At 42.9% G+C, this 18017-nt stretch overlaps 1 protein-coding gene across 1 annotated transcript in view; it reads right to left on the bottom strand.

The window, feature by feature from the left end:
• Positions 1-18017, bottom strand: part of TYRO3 (TYRO3 protein tyrosine kinase) — a 334891-nt gene that overhangs the window by 157884 nt on the left and 158990 nt on the right. The window contains exon 7 of the mRNA XM_073608643.1: positions 10531-10699. Coding sequence (XP_073464744.1) covers positions 10531-10699 — 169 coding nt within the window. The remainder of the gene's footprint in view (positions 1-10530; positions 10700-18017) is intronic.

Raw genomic sequence — 18017 nt, 5'->3', positions numbered from 1 at the left:
CAAAATGAGAATCACAATTTTTTTGCTTAGAATAAAAAGATCACAATTCTCGTGGCGTAAAATCTTTCACATTATACAAAAAAAATTGGGCTAACTTTACTGGTTAGTTGTTTTTTTTTTAATCCATTAAAGTGTAATTTTTTTTCCCCAAAAATTGCATTTGAACCAGGGGCGGACTGACAACTCATGGGGCCCCTGGACAATAGGTGATCATGGTTCCCCCCCCCCCCCCCGTGTCCCTGCCACACTGCCCACTTCACATACATTGGTCTCTACCCCCTTTAGCTGCAGAGGCAGCAGCTGAGGATGTACACATGCTGCGGCAGGAATTATACTCCCTGTTGCTTTTGGTGGGTGATCGTGACCCAATCAAGTCAAAAGGGCCATTCTGCAAACACCCAGCAACCAAGTGTAATGCATGCAGTAGCAGCATGCTTTAACCACTTGGTCATTGTACTGTACAAGGTTGCACAGCCTTTGCAGAGCAGCCCCATGCCAAGCGTGACAGGGTGTACACTGTAATTTCTGCTGAGGCTGTAACATGTGTACACCCATGGACCCCTAGGATGGGGGCAGAGAGGGACCCCTGGGACGGGAGCAGAGAGGGACCCCTGGGACGGGAGCAGAGAGGGGCCCCTGGGACGGGGGCAGAGAGGGGCCCCTGGGACGGGGGCAGAGAGGGGCCCCTGGGATGGAGACAGAGAGGGGCCCCTGGGATGGGAGCAGAGAGGGGCAAGTGGCAACTCTTTGCTTTGGGGAAGTGGGGTCAGATTCGAAATCCCCCCCCCACTAGCACATGTCCTCTTCCCTCAAGGACCCCCCACCCCCCAAGCACATTTTCTCTTAAACCCCCCTCTCCCATCACTACTCCATGTGTTACCTGCCCTCTGCCCTCTAGCCACAAACTATACACAGACCTCAGAATCAGCGTGGCTCCTGCAGTGTAAGATCTCTTCTCCCCTGCTCCTCCCCTTCCTGTCTGTGTACTTTGGAGCCGAGGAGGAGGATCCTCAGTGAGCTGTGTGCAGGCTCAGGAGGGAGAGATGTTGGCTCAGCTGTCACAGAGGGGAATCACTGCAGGAGATAGCCCAGGCACAGACAATATTCTGACTCACTGCCCAACACTAGCGAGCCCCTGTCAGCCTAGTTACCGGAGCTCAGTGCTAGGACTTGTTCCGGAACTGGGCTCTGGGATAAGCAGAGATTGGGACGGACAGGGGGACTCTCATGGGGCCCCCTGCTGGCCTTGGGCCCTCGGGCAGTGCCCCAATGGTCAGTCTGCCCCTGATTTGAACGACTGCTGTGCAAATACAGTGACACATAAAATATTGCAACAACCACCATTTTATTCTCTAGGGTCTCTACTAAATATCTGTCCATATATATATATATATATATATATATATATATATATATATATATATATATATATAATGTTTGGGGGTTCTAAGTAATATTCTAACAAAAAAAATGATTTTAACTTGAAACCAACAAATGTCAAAAAAAGATTTAGTGTTTAAGTGGTTAAACTTCCCTCAATTACACACCAAAGTGTATTCCTTTGATTTAAAGGACAAATTGTTACAATATTTAGACTTAGATCCCTTTCACACTGGGGCGATTTGAGGGAGCAATAATGCTAAAAATAGCGCCTGCAAAGCGCCCTGAAAGAGCCGCTGCTGTCTCTCCAATGTGAAAGCCCCGAGGGCTTTCACACTGGAGCGGTGCGCTGGCAGGAGGGTAAAAAAAGTCCTGCTAGCAGCATCTTTGGAGCGGTGAAGGAGCGGTGTTGGGGCAACGCAGCTATACCACCGGCATAGTGCTGTTAGCGGCGTTTTACCGCCGACGCCCGCCCCAGTGTGAAAGGGGTCTTAGTTTCACTGCTAAAGAATGTTGTGATTCTTGGCAGACTGCCCAGATTTTTTTTTCCCTTTCTTTTGACTGCTGTCAGCTTTAGCAGAGCAGAGAGAATTCTCTGCATAGAAAGAATGGGGAAATACTTTTTTCAAGATCGCAGCAGGGAAAAAAAATTGCGATAACGATTCTTAACGATTAATCGCGCAGCTCTAATTTATTGTGACACTTTTCATTTTAATGCAGGGAATGCAATAAGGTAGAAAATGTCCCGCCCTTTAGAACCACTTTAACCACTTGCCAACCAAGCATTTCTGGTACCTTTTGTTTACAAGTTTAAATCAGTATTTTTTGTTAGAAAATTACTTATAACCCCCAAACATTAGACATTTTTTAGCAGAGACCCTAGGGAATAAAATGGCGATTGTTGCAATTTTTTATGTCACACAGTATTCGTGCAGCTGTTTTGCAAACGCAATTTTTTTGGAAATAATACACTTTATTGTACTGCAATGGAACAAAAACTGGACCTGCACTTTTCTTGTAAACACAGCCAACCACAAAGCATAGTATGTGTGCTGTGGTGAGTTAATTAGCACTTCCAAATGTAATAATTAGATCAGAAACCTCGGAATTTACTCTGACTCTACTGATTTGCACGCTTGCTACAGGTCAGTGACAAGGTATGAAATAACATAATGCCAGGCCACTAGCATTTTTCAGAAGGATTCAGCTTTATTACAAGACTACCATGACATAAAAGTGGAGACGACTACTGCTGACCTTTTTTGAAACTGGTAATTTACTGGCTGTAATGTCGACCCTCTGGCTGAAATACTTTGAGTCACTGACCTGGAGCAAGCTTGCAGCTCAGGACTTCTGTCCAACTTTGCTGATCTGCATGCTTGCTATGGGTTAAAGTGTTTAAGTGTACCTAAACCCAAATACAAAAATGTAATATATTGCAGCTCACCAGTTTTTAGATGTGGTGGCTGCATTTGTTTTGGGTTTTTTTTGGGTTTTTTTAGGCATTTTTACCCTTTACATCTGGTAATCTAGTGAATAACACACTTCCTGTCCCAGGGTGGCCATGTTGACTCCTCCACTGTATCTATGGAGGAAGCCATGGCTGTTACCCTGGCTGTACGTCAAGCATGTCTGCCTTTGTTCGTCTTCATTTTATGAGGGATAATTGGATTAGTATTTTTTTTAATTCACTTAAAAGGCAACACAGGTCCATGTACGTTGAATCTGGGGAAGAGGGCTGGTGATTCCACCCAGTCTGGTTCTTGCCTTGACTTCTTTCTTTACCCTTTAGGGTCCCCCTTTTTTTCGTTCTTTCTCTTTTTGTATATTTAAAGGCTTTTCCAAGTACTAGTAGTAGAACTCCCACCCACATACAAACAATACTAGGAAAGATTGGCAGTTGACAGACTGTATGGTATAATGGAAATAAATGCAGCACTTGGGGGACAATGTGCTTATAAACATGTTCACGAGTAGACATTCCTTCTCATCCTCAATATAACTATGACCAGGTTTAGGCTATGTGACCATTTTATTTCTACTGTGCGAATCACCGTAGGTGTACGTCGGCTGCTTTAAGAGCGATAGGGCGCCCGCGGCGCGATGCTGGAGCCGATGCACGTAGCTGGCGGCTGTGATGTCTGCCAGCCACCTGCAATCGTGCCACAGAGAGCCAGAATGGGGATCTGTCTATATACACAAACAGATCCCCGTTCTGACAGGGGAGTAGAGAGAGATCTGCTATTCCTAGTGATCAGGAACAGTGATCTCTCTCCTCCTCCAGTCAGCACACTGCCCCCACAGTTGGAAACACCTCTCTAGGGAACACTTAACCCCTTGATCGCCCCTTAGTGTTAACCCCTTCCCTGCCAGTAACATTTATACAGCAATCAGTGCCTATTTTTTAGCTGATCGCTGTATAAATGTCAAAGGTCCCAAAAAAGTGTCAAATGTGTCTGATCTGTCTGCCGCAATGTCGCAGTCCCGCTAAAAATTGCAGATTGCCGCCATTACTAGTAAAAAATAAATAATTAAAATGCCAAAAATCTATCCTCTATTTTGTAGACGCTATAAAACTTTTGCGCAAACCAATCAATATACACTTACTGCGATTTTTTTTTACCAAAAATATGTAGAAGAATACATATTGGCCTAAACTGATAAAGAAATTTGTTTTGTTTTTTTTTTTTGGGATATTTATTATAGCAAAAATTAAAAAATATATTTTTTTTTACAAAAATTGTAGCTTTTTTTTGTTTATAGCGCAAAAAATAAAAACCAAAGAGGTGATCAAATACCACCAAAAGAAAGCTCTATTTGTGAGAAAAAAAAAGGAGGTCAATTTTGGTTGGTTACAACATCGCTCGACCGCACAATCCATTAAAGCGACGCAGTGCCGTATCGCATAAAATGGCCTGGTCATTAAGGGGGTAAATCCTTCCAGGCCTTAAGTGGTTAAAGCAGAACTTCACCCAAAAGGAGAAGTTCGACTTGTTTGTCTCCTCCCCCCTCCTCTGCCACATTTTGGGGGGAGCTAGTACCTGTTTTTGACAGTTAGCCGCTCCCACGTTCGCCCGGATCACTGTGGCAATCCGAGCAGAAGTCACCCCTCTGCCCCCGCAGCCATCATAGGTCCCAGAAGACTGCAGGACTATTCACAAAGCACAGTGAGCTGCTGTGAGCACTGTATAAACTGTATGTGGCATCAGCTACAAACAGTATCCACTTAAGGACCGAGCCTCTTTCTGAGATTTGATGTTTACAAGTTAAAAACAGTTTTTTTTGCTAGAAAATTACTTTGAACCCCCAAACATTATATATATTTTCTCTAACACCCTAGAGAATAAAATGGTGGTTGTTGCAATACTTTTTGTCACACCGTATTTGCGCAGCGGTCTTACAAGCGCACTTTTTTTTGGAAAAAATTAACTTTTATTAATTAAAAAATAGGACAACAGTAAAGTTAGCCCAATTTTTTTTTTATAGTGAAAAATGTTACCCCGAGTAAATTGATACCCAACATGTCATGCTTCAAAGTTGCGCCCACCCGTGGAATGGCAACAAACTTTTATCCTTAAAAATCTCCATAGGCGATGTTTAAAAAATTCTACAAGTTGCATGTTTTGAGTTACACAGGAGGTCTAGGGCTAGAATTATTGCTCTCGCTCCAACGATCACGGCAATACCTCACGTGTGATAAATTATTTCAGAACTTTTTCGACCTTTAATGTGACCTATAAACTGTAAAACTCAATTGAAAGACAAACTGAAATCTTTGGGGGGGGAGTAAAAATAAAAAACTAAAATAATGTGGTTGCATAAGTGTGCACACCCTCTTATAACTGGGGATGTAGCTGTGTTCAGAATTAAGCAATCACATTCAAACTCATGTTAAATAGGAGTCAATACACACCTGCCATCATTTAAAGTGCCTCTGATTAACCCCAAATAAAGTTCAGCTGTTCTAGTAGGTCTTTCCTGACATTTTTTTTAGTCGCATCCTACAGCAAAAGCCATTGTCCGCAGAGAACTTCCAAAGCATCAGAGGGATCTCATTGTTAAAAGGCATCAGTCAGGAGAAGATACAAAAGAATTTCCAAGGCATTAGATATACCATAGAACACAGTGAAGACAGTCGTCATCAAGTGGAGAAAATATGGCACAAAAGTGACATTACCAAGAACTGGACTTCCCTCCAAAATTGATGAAAAGATGAGAAGAAAACTGGTCAGGGAGGCTGCCAAGAGGCCTACAGCAACATTAAAGGAGCTGCAGGATTATCTGGCAAGTACTGGCTGTGTGGTACATGTGACAACAATCCTGTATTCTTCATTTGTCTCGGCTATGGGGTAGAGTGGCAAGACTGAAGCCTTTTCTTATGAAAAAAAAACATCCCAGCCTGGCTAAATTTTGCCAAAACACATCTGAAGTCTCCCAAAAGCATGTGTGAAAATGTGTTATGGTCTGATGAAACCAAGGTTGAACTTGGTTAGCCATAATTCCAAAAGATATGTTTGGTGCAAAAACAACACTGCACATCACCAAAATAACATCATACCCACCATGAAGCATGGTGGTGGTAGCATCATGCTTTGGGGCTGTTATTCTTCAGCTGCAACAGGGGCCTTAGTCAAGGTAGAGGGAATTATGAACAGTTCCAAATACTAGTCAATATTGGCACAAAACCAGGCTTCTGCTAGAAAGCTGAACATAAAGACGAACTTCATCTTTCAGCATGACAACGACCCAAAGCATACATCTAAATCAACAAAGAGATGGCTTTACCAGAAGATGATTAAAGTTTTGGAAAGGCCCAGCCAGAGCCCAGACCTGAATCCGATTGAAAATCTGTGGGGGTGATCTGAAGAGGGCTGTACACAGGAGAGGCCCTCACAATTTGACAGATTTGGAGTGTTTTTGCAAAGAAGAGTGGGCAAATATTGCCAAGTCAAGATGTGTCATGCTGATAGACTCATACCCAAAAAGACTGAGCGCTGTAATAAAATTAAAAGATGCTTCAACAAAGTATTAGTTTAAGGGTGTGCACACTTATGCAACCATATTATTTTCGTTTTTTATTTCTACTTCCCTCCACCTAAAAGATTTCAGTTTGTTGTTCAACTGAGTTATACAGTTTATAAGTCAGGATTAAAACTGGGTGGGACTTTAGTTGTGCCTTTTCTATAAATTCAAGTATGTGTATATATATTCTTTATTATACTAAGGCACAACTAAAGTCCCACTCGGGTTTCATCTTCTTTTTGAAACATAATTGCATATTCTCAGGGGATGGTGCCTTTGTTGAAGTACTTGTGACTCCACGTCTACCCCAACCCCTATACATAAAGGTGGAAGAAGTTCTGAAATGATTTATCTTTGTCTCATTTTTTTTTACATGACAGAAACCTGACATATTAACAGGGGTGTGTAGACTTTTTACAGTACCTCACAAAAGTCAGTACACCCCTCACATTTTTGTAAATATTTTATTATATCTTTTCATGTGACAACACTGAAGAAATGACACTTTACTACAATGTAAAGTAGTCAGTGTACAGCTTGTATAATAGTGTAATTTTGCTTTCCCCTCAAAATAACAACACATAGCTATTAAAAGAGATGTTTTATTTATTTTTTGATTCATACGTACCTAGAAGGATGCAGCATCGGATCGATGCTGCATCTGTCCCCCGGCACCTCTGCACTGACAACCGAGCGATCGAACATGCCCGATGACTCGGTTCTCTCAGCCCCCTGAGCAGAGAGCTACTGACTGTCAGCCAGCAGCTTTCCGCTCTGCCCCCCCAGTGCTCACTGGAGCGCTGAGGTGTGGAGGGGCATCAGTCTAGGCACCTGGCAGATCCAGACCTTATTGTCGCGATGACGCGGTGCCTAGACTGATTCCAGTGTCGTCAGCAGAGAGCGGACTTCAGTCTGCTCTCTGCTGAAAATGGTTCACAGGAGAGCAAAACAAATTGCAATCCCGTGACCCATAGGAGAAGCCCAGTCAAACAAGCTCAGGCTGGCCTTCTTTAATGTCTAAACTGATGGCAACAAAAATGAGTACACCCCTAAGTAAAAATGTCCCAATTGGGCTCAAAGTATCAATATTTTGTGTGGCCACCATTATTTTTCCAGCACTGCCTCAACCCTCTTGGGCATGGAGTTCACCAGAGCTTCATAGGTTGCCACTGGAGTCCTCTTCCACTCCTCCATGAGGACATCACAAAGCTGGTGGATGTTAGAGACCTTGCGCTCCTCCACCTTCCATTTGAGGATGCCCCACAGATGCTCAATAGGGTTTAGGTCTGGAAACATGCTTGGCCAGTCCATCACCTTTACCCTCAGCTTCTTTAGCAAGGCAGTGGTTATCTTGGAGGTGTGTTTGGGTTGGGGTCATTATGTTGGAATACTGCCCTGGGGCCCAGTCTCTCAAGGGAGGGGATCATGCTCTGCTTCAGTTCAGTTCAGTTCCATTAATCCATGTCCTTTGTCTGCTTGTCTTCAGCAAACTGTTTGCGGGCTTTCTTGTGCATCATCTTTAGAAGAGGCTTCCTTCTGAAACGACAGCCATGCAGACCAATTTGATGCAGTGTGCGGCATATGGTCTGAGCACTGACAGGCTGACCCCCCCACCCCTTCAACCTCTGCAGCATCGCTGGCAGCACTCATACGTCTATTTCCCAAAGACAACCTCTGGATATGACTCTGAGCACGTGCACTCAACCTCTTTGGTCGACCATGGCGAGGCCTGTTTTGAGTGGAACCTGTCCTGTTAAACCGCTGTATGGTCTTGGCCACCATGCTGCAGCTAATTTTCAGGGTCTTGGCAATCTTCTTATAGCCTAGGCCATCTTTATGTAGAGCAACAATTCTTTTTTTTCAGATCTTCAGAGAGTTCTTTGCCATGAGGTGCAATGTTGAATTTCCAGTGACCAGTATGAGAGAGAGCGATAACACGAAATTTAACACACCTGCTCCCCATTCACACCTGAGACCTTGTAACACTAATGATTCACATGACACTGGGGAGGTAAAATGGCTAATTGGGCCCAATTTGGACATTTTCACTTAGGGGTGTACTCACATTTGTTGCCAGCGGTTTAGACATTAATGGCTGTGTGTTGAGTTATTTTGAGGGGACAGCAAATTTACACTGTTATACAAGCTGTACACTCACTACTTTACATTGTAGCAAAGTGTCATTTCTTCAATGTTGTAACATGAAAAGATAGAATAAAATATTTACACACTGTGTGTGTGTGTGTGTGTGTATATATATATATATATATATATATATATATATATATATATATATATATATATACATATACACACACACACACACACACACACACACGTATACATACATACATACATACACACACTCTGATAAATAAATGTAAGCATGTATTAAAACATGGACAGTTTCAGAAGGGCAGTGTCGGTAGAGCATTGTACGGTGCCAGTAGTCCAGTAGTTATATTAATTTTTTAATTATTTACAATTTTATTTTTTTATTATTTTTCACATTATTATTATTTATTACAATATTATTTTACAATTGTTTTAGGAGCCCCGTTGGGGGGATTTGGTGAAATATATCAGGGGTCTAAACAAACCCCTGATGTTTCTCACCTTTGAGACAAAGAAAGGCACTGAGATTCCCCAGTTCCTTTCTCTCCAGCCTCCGCTGCACCAGCTCCTTTCCCTAGTCTCCATCCTGAAAGATCCCCCACAGCAGCTGGCGGGAGAGGAGAGGTGGGAAGCTGGAAGCACTGTGGGAGGGGGGCCAGGTGAGCAAGAGGGTTCTATCTTGAAACGTGTCAGCCTAGCCATCATGGACGCCATCTGGTCTCCTTGCATCATTGGAGCATTCCCGCAGTCCTAGAGGCGACTTGTTTACATTGTGCTTTGACGTGCGTATATACAACATGCGTTTGTGAGTATTGTGTGTGTCACTTTATTGTCCTTTTTATCCTTTAATAAATGTTTATAATGGAATTGCACTAGATCGGTGCGCCCTTCTCTTGTTTTTGTGGTCTTCTAGTATGGGGGGGCCAGGGCAGCAGGGGGAATCTGCACCCTACAGGGTGATACACCACGCACACCCTGTGCGCACGCCTACGACTAAGGTATGGAGGCGATCAGATGATGTCACAAACGCCATTTCAGCCATTCAGGGGAAGCCTTGTATTGATTGATATAACACAAGACTTCCTGTGAATGGCTAAGAAGCCCGACACAATTCTGTTCTGGGAACAGAGCAGAAAGTCCCCATACCACTGCCAGAACAAAGCCGATGCATCGTACAGTTTATACAGCGCTAACAGTAGCCACATTTTTTAGTGAAGCAAATAGTTTGTTTGGCCCATGTGATGGTGAAGCTGGAGTTAGGAGGAGCAGGAACCGGCCGAGATTCGAACCATGTATGGGCAGGCTGAATGCACCAAGTTGATCGATCTTACATGCAAAGCCGCCCCCTGCTGGGAGAACACAATGACTCGGCTGGAGGGACTCCCCTATCAACCCCTGGTTGCAGGAAAGAAATTTGAACTGTGTATGGCCGTCTTTAGGTTTTAAGAAGGAGAGAAGCAGAGCGATTGGACAGCATAGTGACAATTAAATGGAAGTTTTTTTTCCAGGTAAGGCTGTTGTGGGTACCTGTGCACTATACGGCCCCTCATAGTTGATACCCCAGCACAATATGAATATCTCACAGTTAGAGGTGTAGTAAATGCAGACAGAGAAATCTAAGCATAGCTGTGATTGTTGGTGTACAGTCCTTAAAAGTAACTCATATAAAAACAAAGTCAGGTTGGTTAACCAACACGATGTGACAATGGCAAACTCTAAAAATAGGTATTTATTGATCTAACCTTTAAACACATTACTGATATGGAGTGGATATCTTTATCAGCCTGGTTACTCCCTCTCTAAGTCCACTGTAGAGGAGTTCTGCCCTCACAGAAACTAGATTTGAAGGACATGCAGGATTATGACAAGTATGCTTTAACACCAAGAGTCTCCTTCAATTTCTGCTTCAAGTGCTGTCCAAAGCAGCCTCAGGAATTAAAGTGTTTCAGCTTATGAGGTCCTGATCAATAAGTCAACAAGAAAAGTGTATTTTAATATTATTGCACTGCTTACCGGCTTCCAGTGTTTGAAAGGACAGCCATTCAGTGAAAATAGAGGAGCCCACTTCGTTAGCACACTGCAGGCGGATGCTGTGATTCGTCAATGGCTTAAGCTCTTCTAAGGTGACGGCGTAAGGAGGAACGATGACATGCTGCGAGTACACATCGTGCAACACTAGAACCTAAAAGACAAGAGGAGGGTATTGTTAGGCGACAACCATTAAAACAAGCACTTGTATTTAAGGATTACGCAACTTTTTAGTTAACATTTGCTTAAAGCTGGGCATAAATAAGCAATATTTCTCCAGGAACAATTGGTGGTTGTTTGCCATCTATGATTAAAGTGATTGTAAAATTTTTTTTTTTTAAATTAAAATAACAAACATGTGTACTTACCTGCTCTGTGCAATGGTTTTGCACAGAGTGGCCCTGATCCCCCTCTTCTCAGGTCCCCTCGCTGGCACTCTTTGCTCCTTCCCCTACTGAGTACTTGCTATGGGGGCACTTGAGCGTGCTTCCTCCCGAGCCCGGCATCCTCATCACTGGCTGTGATTGACAGCAGCAGGAGCCAATGGCTTTTGCTGCTTTAACTAAGCCAATAGGGGGAGAAAGAGTGTCGAGAGAGCCTTGGCTCTCATGCACAGCGCTGGATTGAGATTGGGCTCAGGTATGTATTTGGGGGAGAGGGGCTGCATGCAGAGAGAAAAAATCTGCCTTTACAATCACTGTAATGCCCCATACACACGGTCGGACTTTGTTCGGACATTCCGACAACCAAATCCTAGGATTTTTTCCAACGGATGTTGGCTCAAACTTGTCTTGCATACACATGGTCACACAAAGTTGTCGGAAAATCCGATCGTTCTAAACGCGGTGACGTAAAACACGTACGTCAGGACTATAAACGGGGCAGTGGCCAATAGCTTTCATCTCTTTATTTATTCTGAGCATGCGTGGCACTTTGTCCGTCGGATTTGTGTACACACGATCGGAATTTCCGACAACGGATTTTGTTGTCGAAAAATTTTATCTCCTGCTCTCCAACTTTGTGTGTCGGAAAATCCGATGGAATATGTCCGATGGAGCCCACACACGGTCGGAATTTCCGACAACACGATCCGATCGGACATTTTCCATCGGAAAATCCGACCGTGTGTACGGGGCATAAGGCCTTGTTTACACTTGTGGTTGAGGGGCGAGTAGTAAAAACAAGCAGTTGAGCCACGTTTTTACCACCCCTCTCCCCAAATGCTCCCCCTTAAGCAACAAAGGTGGGGAGACAAGGCTTACACCATAAATACAGTACGATGAATGAGAGCAGGGAGTGTGGTACTGGCAGGAACACTACCTGATAATAAAGGGGAAAAAAAAAGCATGACTTTTTTTTTTTTTTTATGTGGCCACCATTTCCAAAGACTGGTCAGCTGCAAAATATTATATTTCCGTTTATGGGTTTAGACACGTTTTAGATACAGATACCCAGATATTCAGTGTATGATAAAACTATAAAGATACAAGCGAATTAGTTGTGAGAATTTGTTTTCACTTTGCAACACCTTTTTAAGGCTGAACTCCAGACATACAGCTAAATACATAGTTGCTAAAACACATTTTCTTCAAGCATTTCAAATATTATCAAAGCCCTGCCTGACAGCAGACAGGTTAGTGGCCTCTTTTTTTTTGTCTGTTGTTGCAATACACCCTGGTCACCAATCTGCTCCATGCCTGTGATTGGTCAGTGAATATGAAAAGGTTTATCACTCTGCTCTCCCCTCCTGACAGCATGTTTAAACCGTTGACTTAATGCACTGCGCAAAGCAGCGAAAGCTGATTATACACAGTTACTTTATTTTTTTGTTCAGGCAGCTGCCTAAACAAAAAAAGTCTAACAGATTCCACCATCCACACAAAATCTCCTCCTCCACCACTGGGACTTTGTATTCTAACAGCTGATGCTAGAATATACTGAACGCTGCAGCAGCTGATCGACAAAAGTTTTCCGACATGTCCCATTGACAGAAGTTTATCACAATGATTGATTTCTGTTCAATGGGGATGGCCACACACTGATCGATCAGCGTATAGCCAGCTTTAGACAGCTTGCACTGACTGGCTCAGAGTCTCACCCTCCGTGCCTCAGCATGATTTCCAGTTTAAGGACCTATGCAGGCAAATATGGTAATTCAATATAAAAAACACAATTTTTTTAAGTGATACAAAACTAGATGAAAAAGTGTTCTTTATATCTACCTCAAGCCCAGCTTTAAGAGTTTTAACAGATATAAAGACCTACGAGGGGCGTCCCAAAAGTTCTGAACCTGACGTAGAAGAAAGTGACTGATTTCAAGGGTGCTCTAGTGCTCGGATCCCTGTTGAAAGAAAATCTTTAGTCTGATCATCCGAAAAAGTAGTCATGGCATCAATTACATCATTGTCACTGGCGAAACAAACACCAGACAGTTCATTTTTCAGTTTTGGAAATAGGCGGTAGTCCGATAGTTCCAGATCTGGTGAGCATGGTGGATGGGTAACCAGAGAGAATCCACAGGAATGGATGGCAGCCATCGCCACAGCAGATCAGTTTTTGGAGCATACCAACGTCTTTTCACCTTGATGGCATCACACAAATGATCAATCAAGGTTGCATAGTAGTCCCTGCTGATAGCCTGTTCATTCTAAAAGGTAACAAATAAGCAGCACACCCTAGGAATCCCAGAAGCCTGTTTTGACTGAGATTTGAGGCTGGAAGTGGTGGACCCAAGTTTCATCCATAGTTGCAAACCTGGCACAAATGTTCCCTGTATCGCTCCTGAACAGCTGCAGATTGTCCCTAGATGTCGTGAGTGTTCTTGATCAGGTGTCCACAATTGTGGGACCCTTCAGGCAGAATCCTTGTGCATATCAAGATTTTGGGTCAAGATGTGCTGAACTGTGGTTTTTGATATGCCCGCTACCTTAGCAATTGTCTGGAAGTCAACTCGGCGATCTAGAATTACCTGATCAATGTTTTCCTGTGCAGTCACATCCGCAGGTCTGCCAGGGAGGGGGTCACCTTCGAGGCTGTCATGTCCCCACATGAAATCTGCTGCTCAATTTTTAACAGTGCTGTAGGATGGGGCATCCTCCCCCAACATTGCAAGCATATCCATGTAGATGCCTGCAAGAGTTAGGCCCTTCCAAAACAAATATTTGATGACCACTTGTGTCTTCACTTTCTCAAATTTCAATTGGACTACAGGGATTGCCAACTGTTTGCAAGAAGTGCACGAAAACTGTATAGCGTGCATGCATCATTTTCAGCGGCAAACATCTGGAGGAGTGACTTAGTGCGGTGCTAACATTTCACATTTGTCAGATCACTCTTTCCACATCAGACTGTAAACTTTTGGAACACCCCTCGTGTTTTCCAACCTGCAAGCATTTTTTAAGCAAAGCTCAATTTTTCAAGTGTTCCCATTTATCTAGGTACTATCCCCTGAACATGACAGCATTCACAATGACACCATAGAACCGCTCTTAAAGAGGAGTTCCGCCTCCACCCCCAAATACTGTTACGGCTGACTTTTAATTATTTTTGGGGGGGAAGGGCAAAACTCTTTAAGAATATTAGGGCACATAAAGTGGTATCCTCACCTGAGTGTATTCTTAAAGTGGCTCTCAGGTGCTGGCGCCACCATCTTAACTAAGGGAAACCGGCTGAGAAACCTTGCAGCTTCACAGCCAGTTTAATACTATACATGCACTTTGTGAATTGGCTAGCTAAGGAGGAAGGAGGGGAGAGCAATCTTTTGGTTCAGCACGCTGTGGCAAACTGAGCTGGAAGTCAGAGTGGGTACCTGTCAAAACCAGGTACCCGCTCCCCCCTCCCCCCAAAAGGTGCCAAATGTGGCAGTGGAGGGGGGAGGAGGCAGACAAGCGGAGCTTCCCCTTTAGGGTGGAGCTCCGCTTTAAGTGGCCCATAAATAGTAGAACATTCATACAAACATTTGTAAGAAAATTCTCATCAGTACACTTGACGTCTTAAAATTTGCTTTTGACATACGATTTTGGAGTGAATGGACTTTCCTGAATGAAAACCACATTACTATTAAAAATTTGTTCGAGAAAAAAATTTTCATCCTTCTCCTTTGATTTTTTTGACCTTCTTAATAAGAAAAATCAAAATAGCAGAATTTTACTAGTGTATGGCAAGCTTTAACCTAGATTCATTGTGCTATACCAGGAGATTGTTTGTCCTCAGAACTTGGTGTTACATATGTGGGAACTACAAAAAAGTTGTGCATGCCAATTTCCAAGATAATCACTGGAAAATACGAATGTTGGGAAACGGACAATTCAGGAATGCAAAAACTCTGAGAACAGTGCGATGATTTATATATTAAATCTAAATGCCTGAGAGAGAGAGAGGGCAGTAACTTTGCATCTGGGGTGATTATTTTAAAATCTCACACACTTGTTTTTGCTTAAAAAAAAAAAATGCTTAAACATAACATAAAATAATAAAAATAAATAAATAAAATGCTAGCAGTTGCAATTATCTACATTGCAGGATATTTGTGCAACTGTTTATCTAATTTATATTATTAGTAAAAAATACATCTAAATGCAATTAGGTGCACACAAACACAGAATAATATCCAATTTTAAAATAAAAATACGCGGTTGTATTGAGTAAATAGATACCTAAGGTTTCAAGTCTTAAAAATGCTCATGAAAGGGTGAAAAACTAGAACACCTAAAATATTTATTAGGTATTGCTTTAAAAGTATTTACAGGTTATTTATTTAGAGTTAACCATTAATTAGACTTTTTGCTCTCACATCAAAGTTAACAGCAATACCTGTTAATTGTAGTTTACACACGTGCCGGCTCTAATTTTTTTTTTCATTTACCGTATTGGTATTACATGCAACAAGCCCCCTATTTGATAGCACAGGCAGGTGACAGGTCCTCTTTAATGAGATATCAGGGGCACGGATGAGCTCCGGTGTGTCCGCACACTCCGCGTGGAGAACCCGCCAGGAATTTGGCACGGCGCTGTGCTAATCACAGGCAGTGAAACATTTTCCCGATGCGCAGCTGCAGAGATCGGGAAATGTCTCACTGCCTGTGATTAGCGCAGCGCTGTGCCGACTTCCTGGCGGGCTCGGCACGCGGAGTGTGCGAACACGCCGGAGCTCATCCTTAATCAGGGGTATACTAGACTTCCAATGTTTCCCCTGCAGCTACTTCCCTGGGTACAATAACCAGGGAATGAATCAACTGAAACGGATAGTGACACAACGTTCTTTGCTTCCGGTTTTAGTTACTCGCAGAGGAGATCAGAGAGGAAAAGGAGAGCCAGGGAACCACCCCAACGGGGGAAGGGGGATAAGGTAGCTCTTCCCACTAATATAAAAGAAATCACTTTTACTGATCAGCTGATAGCTGGCTGAATACAATGATATCAAGCTCATAAAAGGTGAACATATTCAGTGAAAAGAGCCCTGCAATATGTGCTAACCAACTTAATTGCATGTATTAAATTATATTTCATAATAAAATCTTTGGGACATTTAAAGAACACATTGAGCTGTTTTTGTATTAAAATCTGTATGCACATACTCAAGCCAATTAGAAAAACAAAAAAAATATCCTTCTGTAAAATATAGATCCATTTAATCACAGATGTATGGCTTTTCAGCCTGCACTTCTTTTCGAAGTAAGGAGGTTGAATGAAGCTAAACCAGCAGGAGACAGACAAAGGCTGCAAATAGCTATAACAAATGGGTCCCTTGGAGGCAATGTATCTTATATCTCCCTATACCCATGCATACATTACAATGTGGTAGTCCTAGTACTTTTGTGTGGACTGCAAAAATACTGTATGGGCCAGACCTGCTGTATACTGAAATGTAACTATATTATAATAAAGTATATGTTAATCACTGGGTATAATGCAGCCATACCTTTTTCAGTGGTCACATAACCGCTATAGCAAAGCTTCTGTCCCTGCAGGGTCAGGGCTGTGGATATGGAGTAGCCGCAGAGCATTTTCACCAGCACTGATGTCGCTGTATAGTAAACTACGTCAATTCCCATCTTCCTTTGAGGTGTTTTTCACTGTTGGGAGCTCCAGGCTGCTGTCAATGAGCCATAGTTAGGCTATGCTGGAGGCATCGGCAGAGTTGAGGGGCTGGCTGATATGAGCCAACTACAGGCACCCTGTGTATCAAGGGTGACAACACCACTTCTGCATTGCATTACAGTGGGTTTGCATTGCCGACCTGTTCAAGGAAGTCCATTAGATTGCTTTCTCTACCTATCTGCTTGCTCCTTGTTAGAAAATGAACTAATTTGGCTCCTTATGCTGTTTCCATACACTTTAAAATGTTTCTAAAGGCTTAAGATTTTTTTTTCCTTATTGCATTCTATGTGTTTTGTACCTTAATGCATTCTGGGTGCAGCTTCCACCCCCCCCCCCCATTATACTCACCTGAGCCGCATCTCAATCCAGTGATGCTCTCCTGGGTCTCACTCTCCTCATTGGCTCACATACAGTAGCAGCAGGAGCCGTTGGCTACCCCATAGCAAGAAGCTTAATATTGGTGGGTACTTGGCAATGGGGAAGAGCCAGGACCGCCAGCGGGGGACCCAAAAAGAAGAGTGTTGGACTGCTCTGTGCAAAACCATTGCACGGAGCAGGTAAGTGTAACATTTTTTTTTTCTTTTACTCTTTCCCTTAGAATCACTTTAACTTTCTTGCTAGAATGAATAACAAAACATGGCTGCAATACTTCTTACAGAAGAATATGCTACTTCAATTTCTCTTGCAGCTCACATTACAAAAAGAGGGAACAATTAGTAATTTGTTCTGTAGAAACGTGCAGCTCAGCTCCCCGTTTTCCCTTTTACGTTAAAATTTGGGGAAGGCTGCTGAGTCACTGCTGGGAGGGGGGGAGCAGGTTGAGCTAAGCAGCTGAGTAAATGACATCAGTGTTGTAAACTCTGAGGATGAATTGTTCCATGGTGCCTGCAGCTACAGAGGTCAATGAGAGCTTCATTTAGTACTCATTAAGATTAAGAAAATACTTGGCTATCCCTATTCTGGCCAGTAATCTTCTTTACACTGCTCACTATCTCCTCTGAGAAGGGTTGTGTTGAGCTCTTAAGCCTCGTACACATGCTATGATTGTTGGACGACCAAGCGTCTGATTTTTGTCAAAAGGGCGTGTGCAGGATTTTGTCTAGCATACCAACTATCCGCAAATTGTTGTTTGACAAACACGAATGTAGTGACGTACAACGAGAGTATAAAGAGGAAGTTCATTTCTCAAGCGCCACCCTTTGGGCCCCTTATGCCAATTTCGTGTTAGTAGAAGTTAGCAGAAGTTTGCTTGAGCGTTAATTCGCAATTTTCAAATCGTACAAAACAAATGCCTTTTAAAATATGTTTGGCATAACTACAGTACATCAGCAAAACTGCTTCATTATTATCCCATTAAAGAAGATGAGAATGCG

Source organism: Aquarana catesbeiana, linkage group LG13 (assembly GCF_042186555.1).
Source record: "Aquarana catesbeiana isolate 2022-GZ linkage group LG13, ASM4218655v1, whole genome shotgun sequence".
NCBI lineage: Eukaryota > Metazoa > Chordata > Amphibia > Anura > Ranidae > Aquarana > Aquarana catesbeiana.
This window is presented reverse-complemented; position numbering and strand designations above follow the sequence as displayed.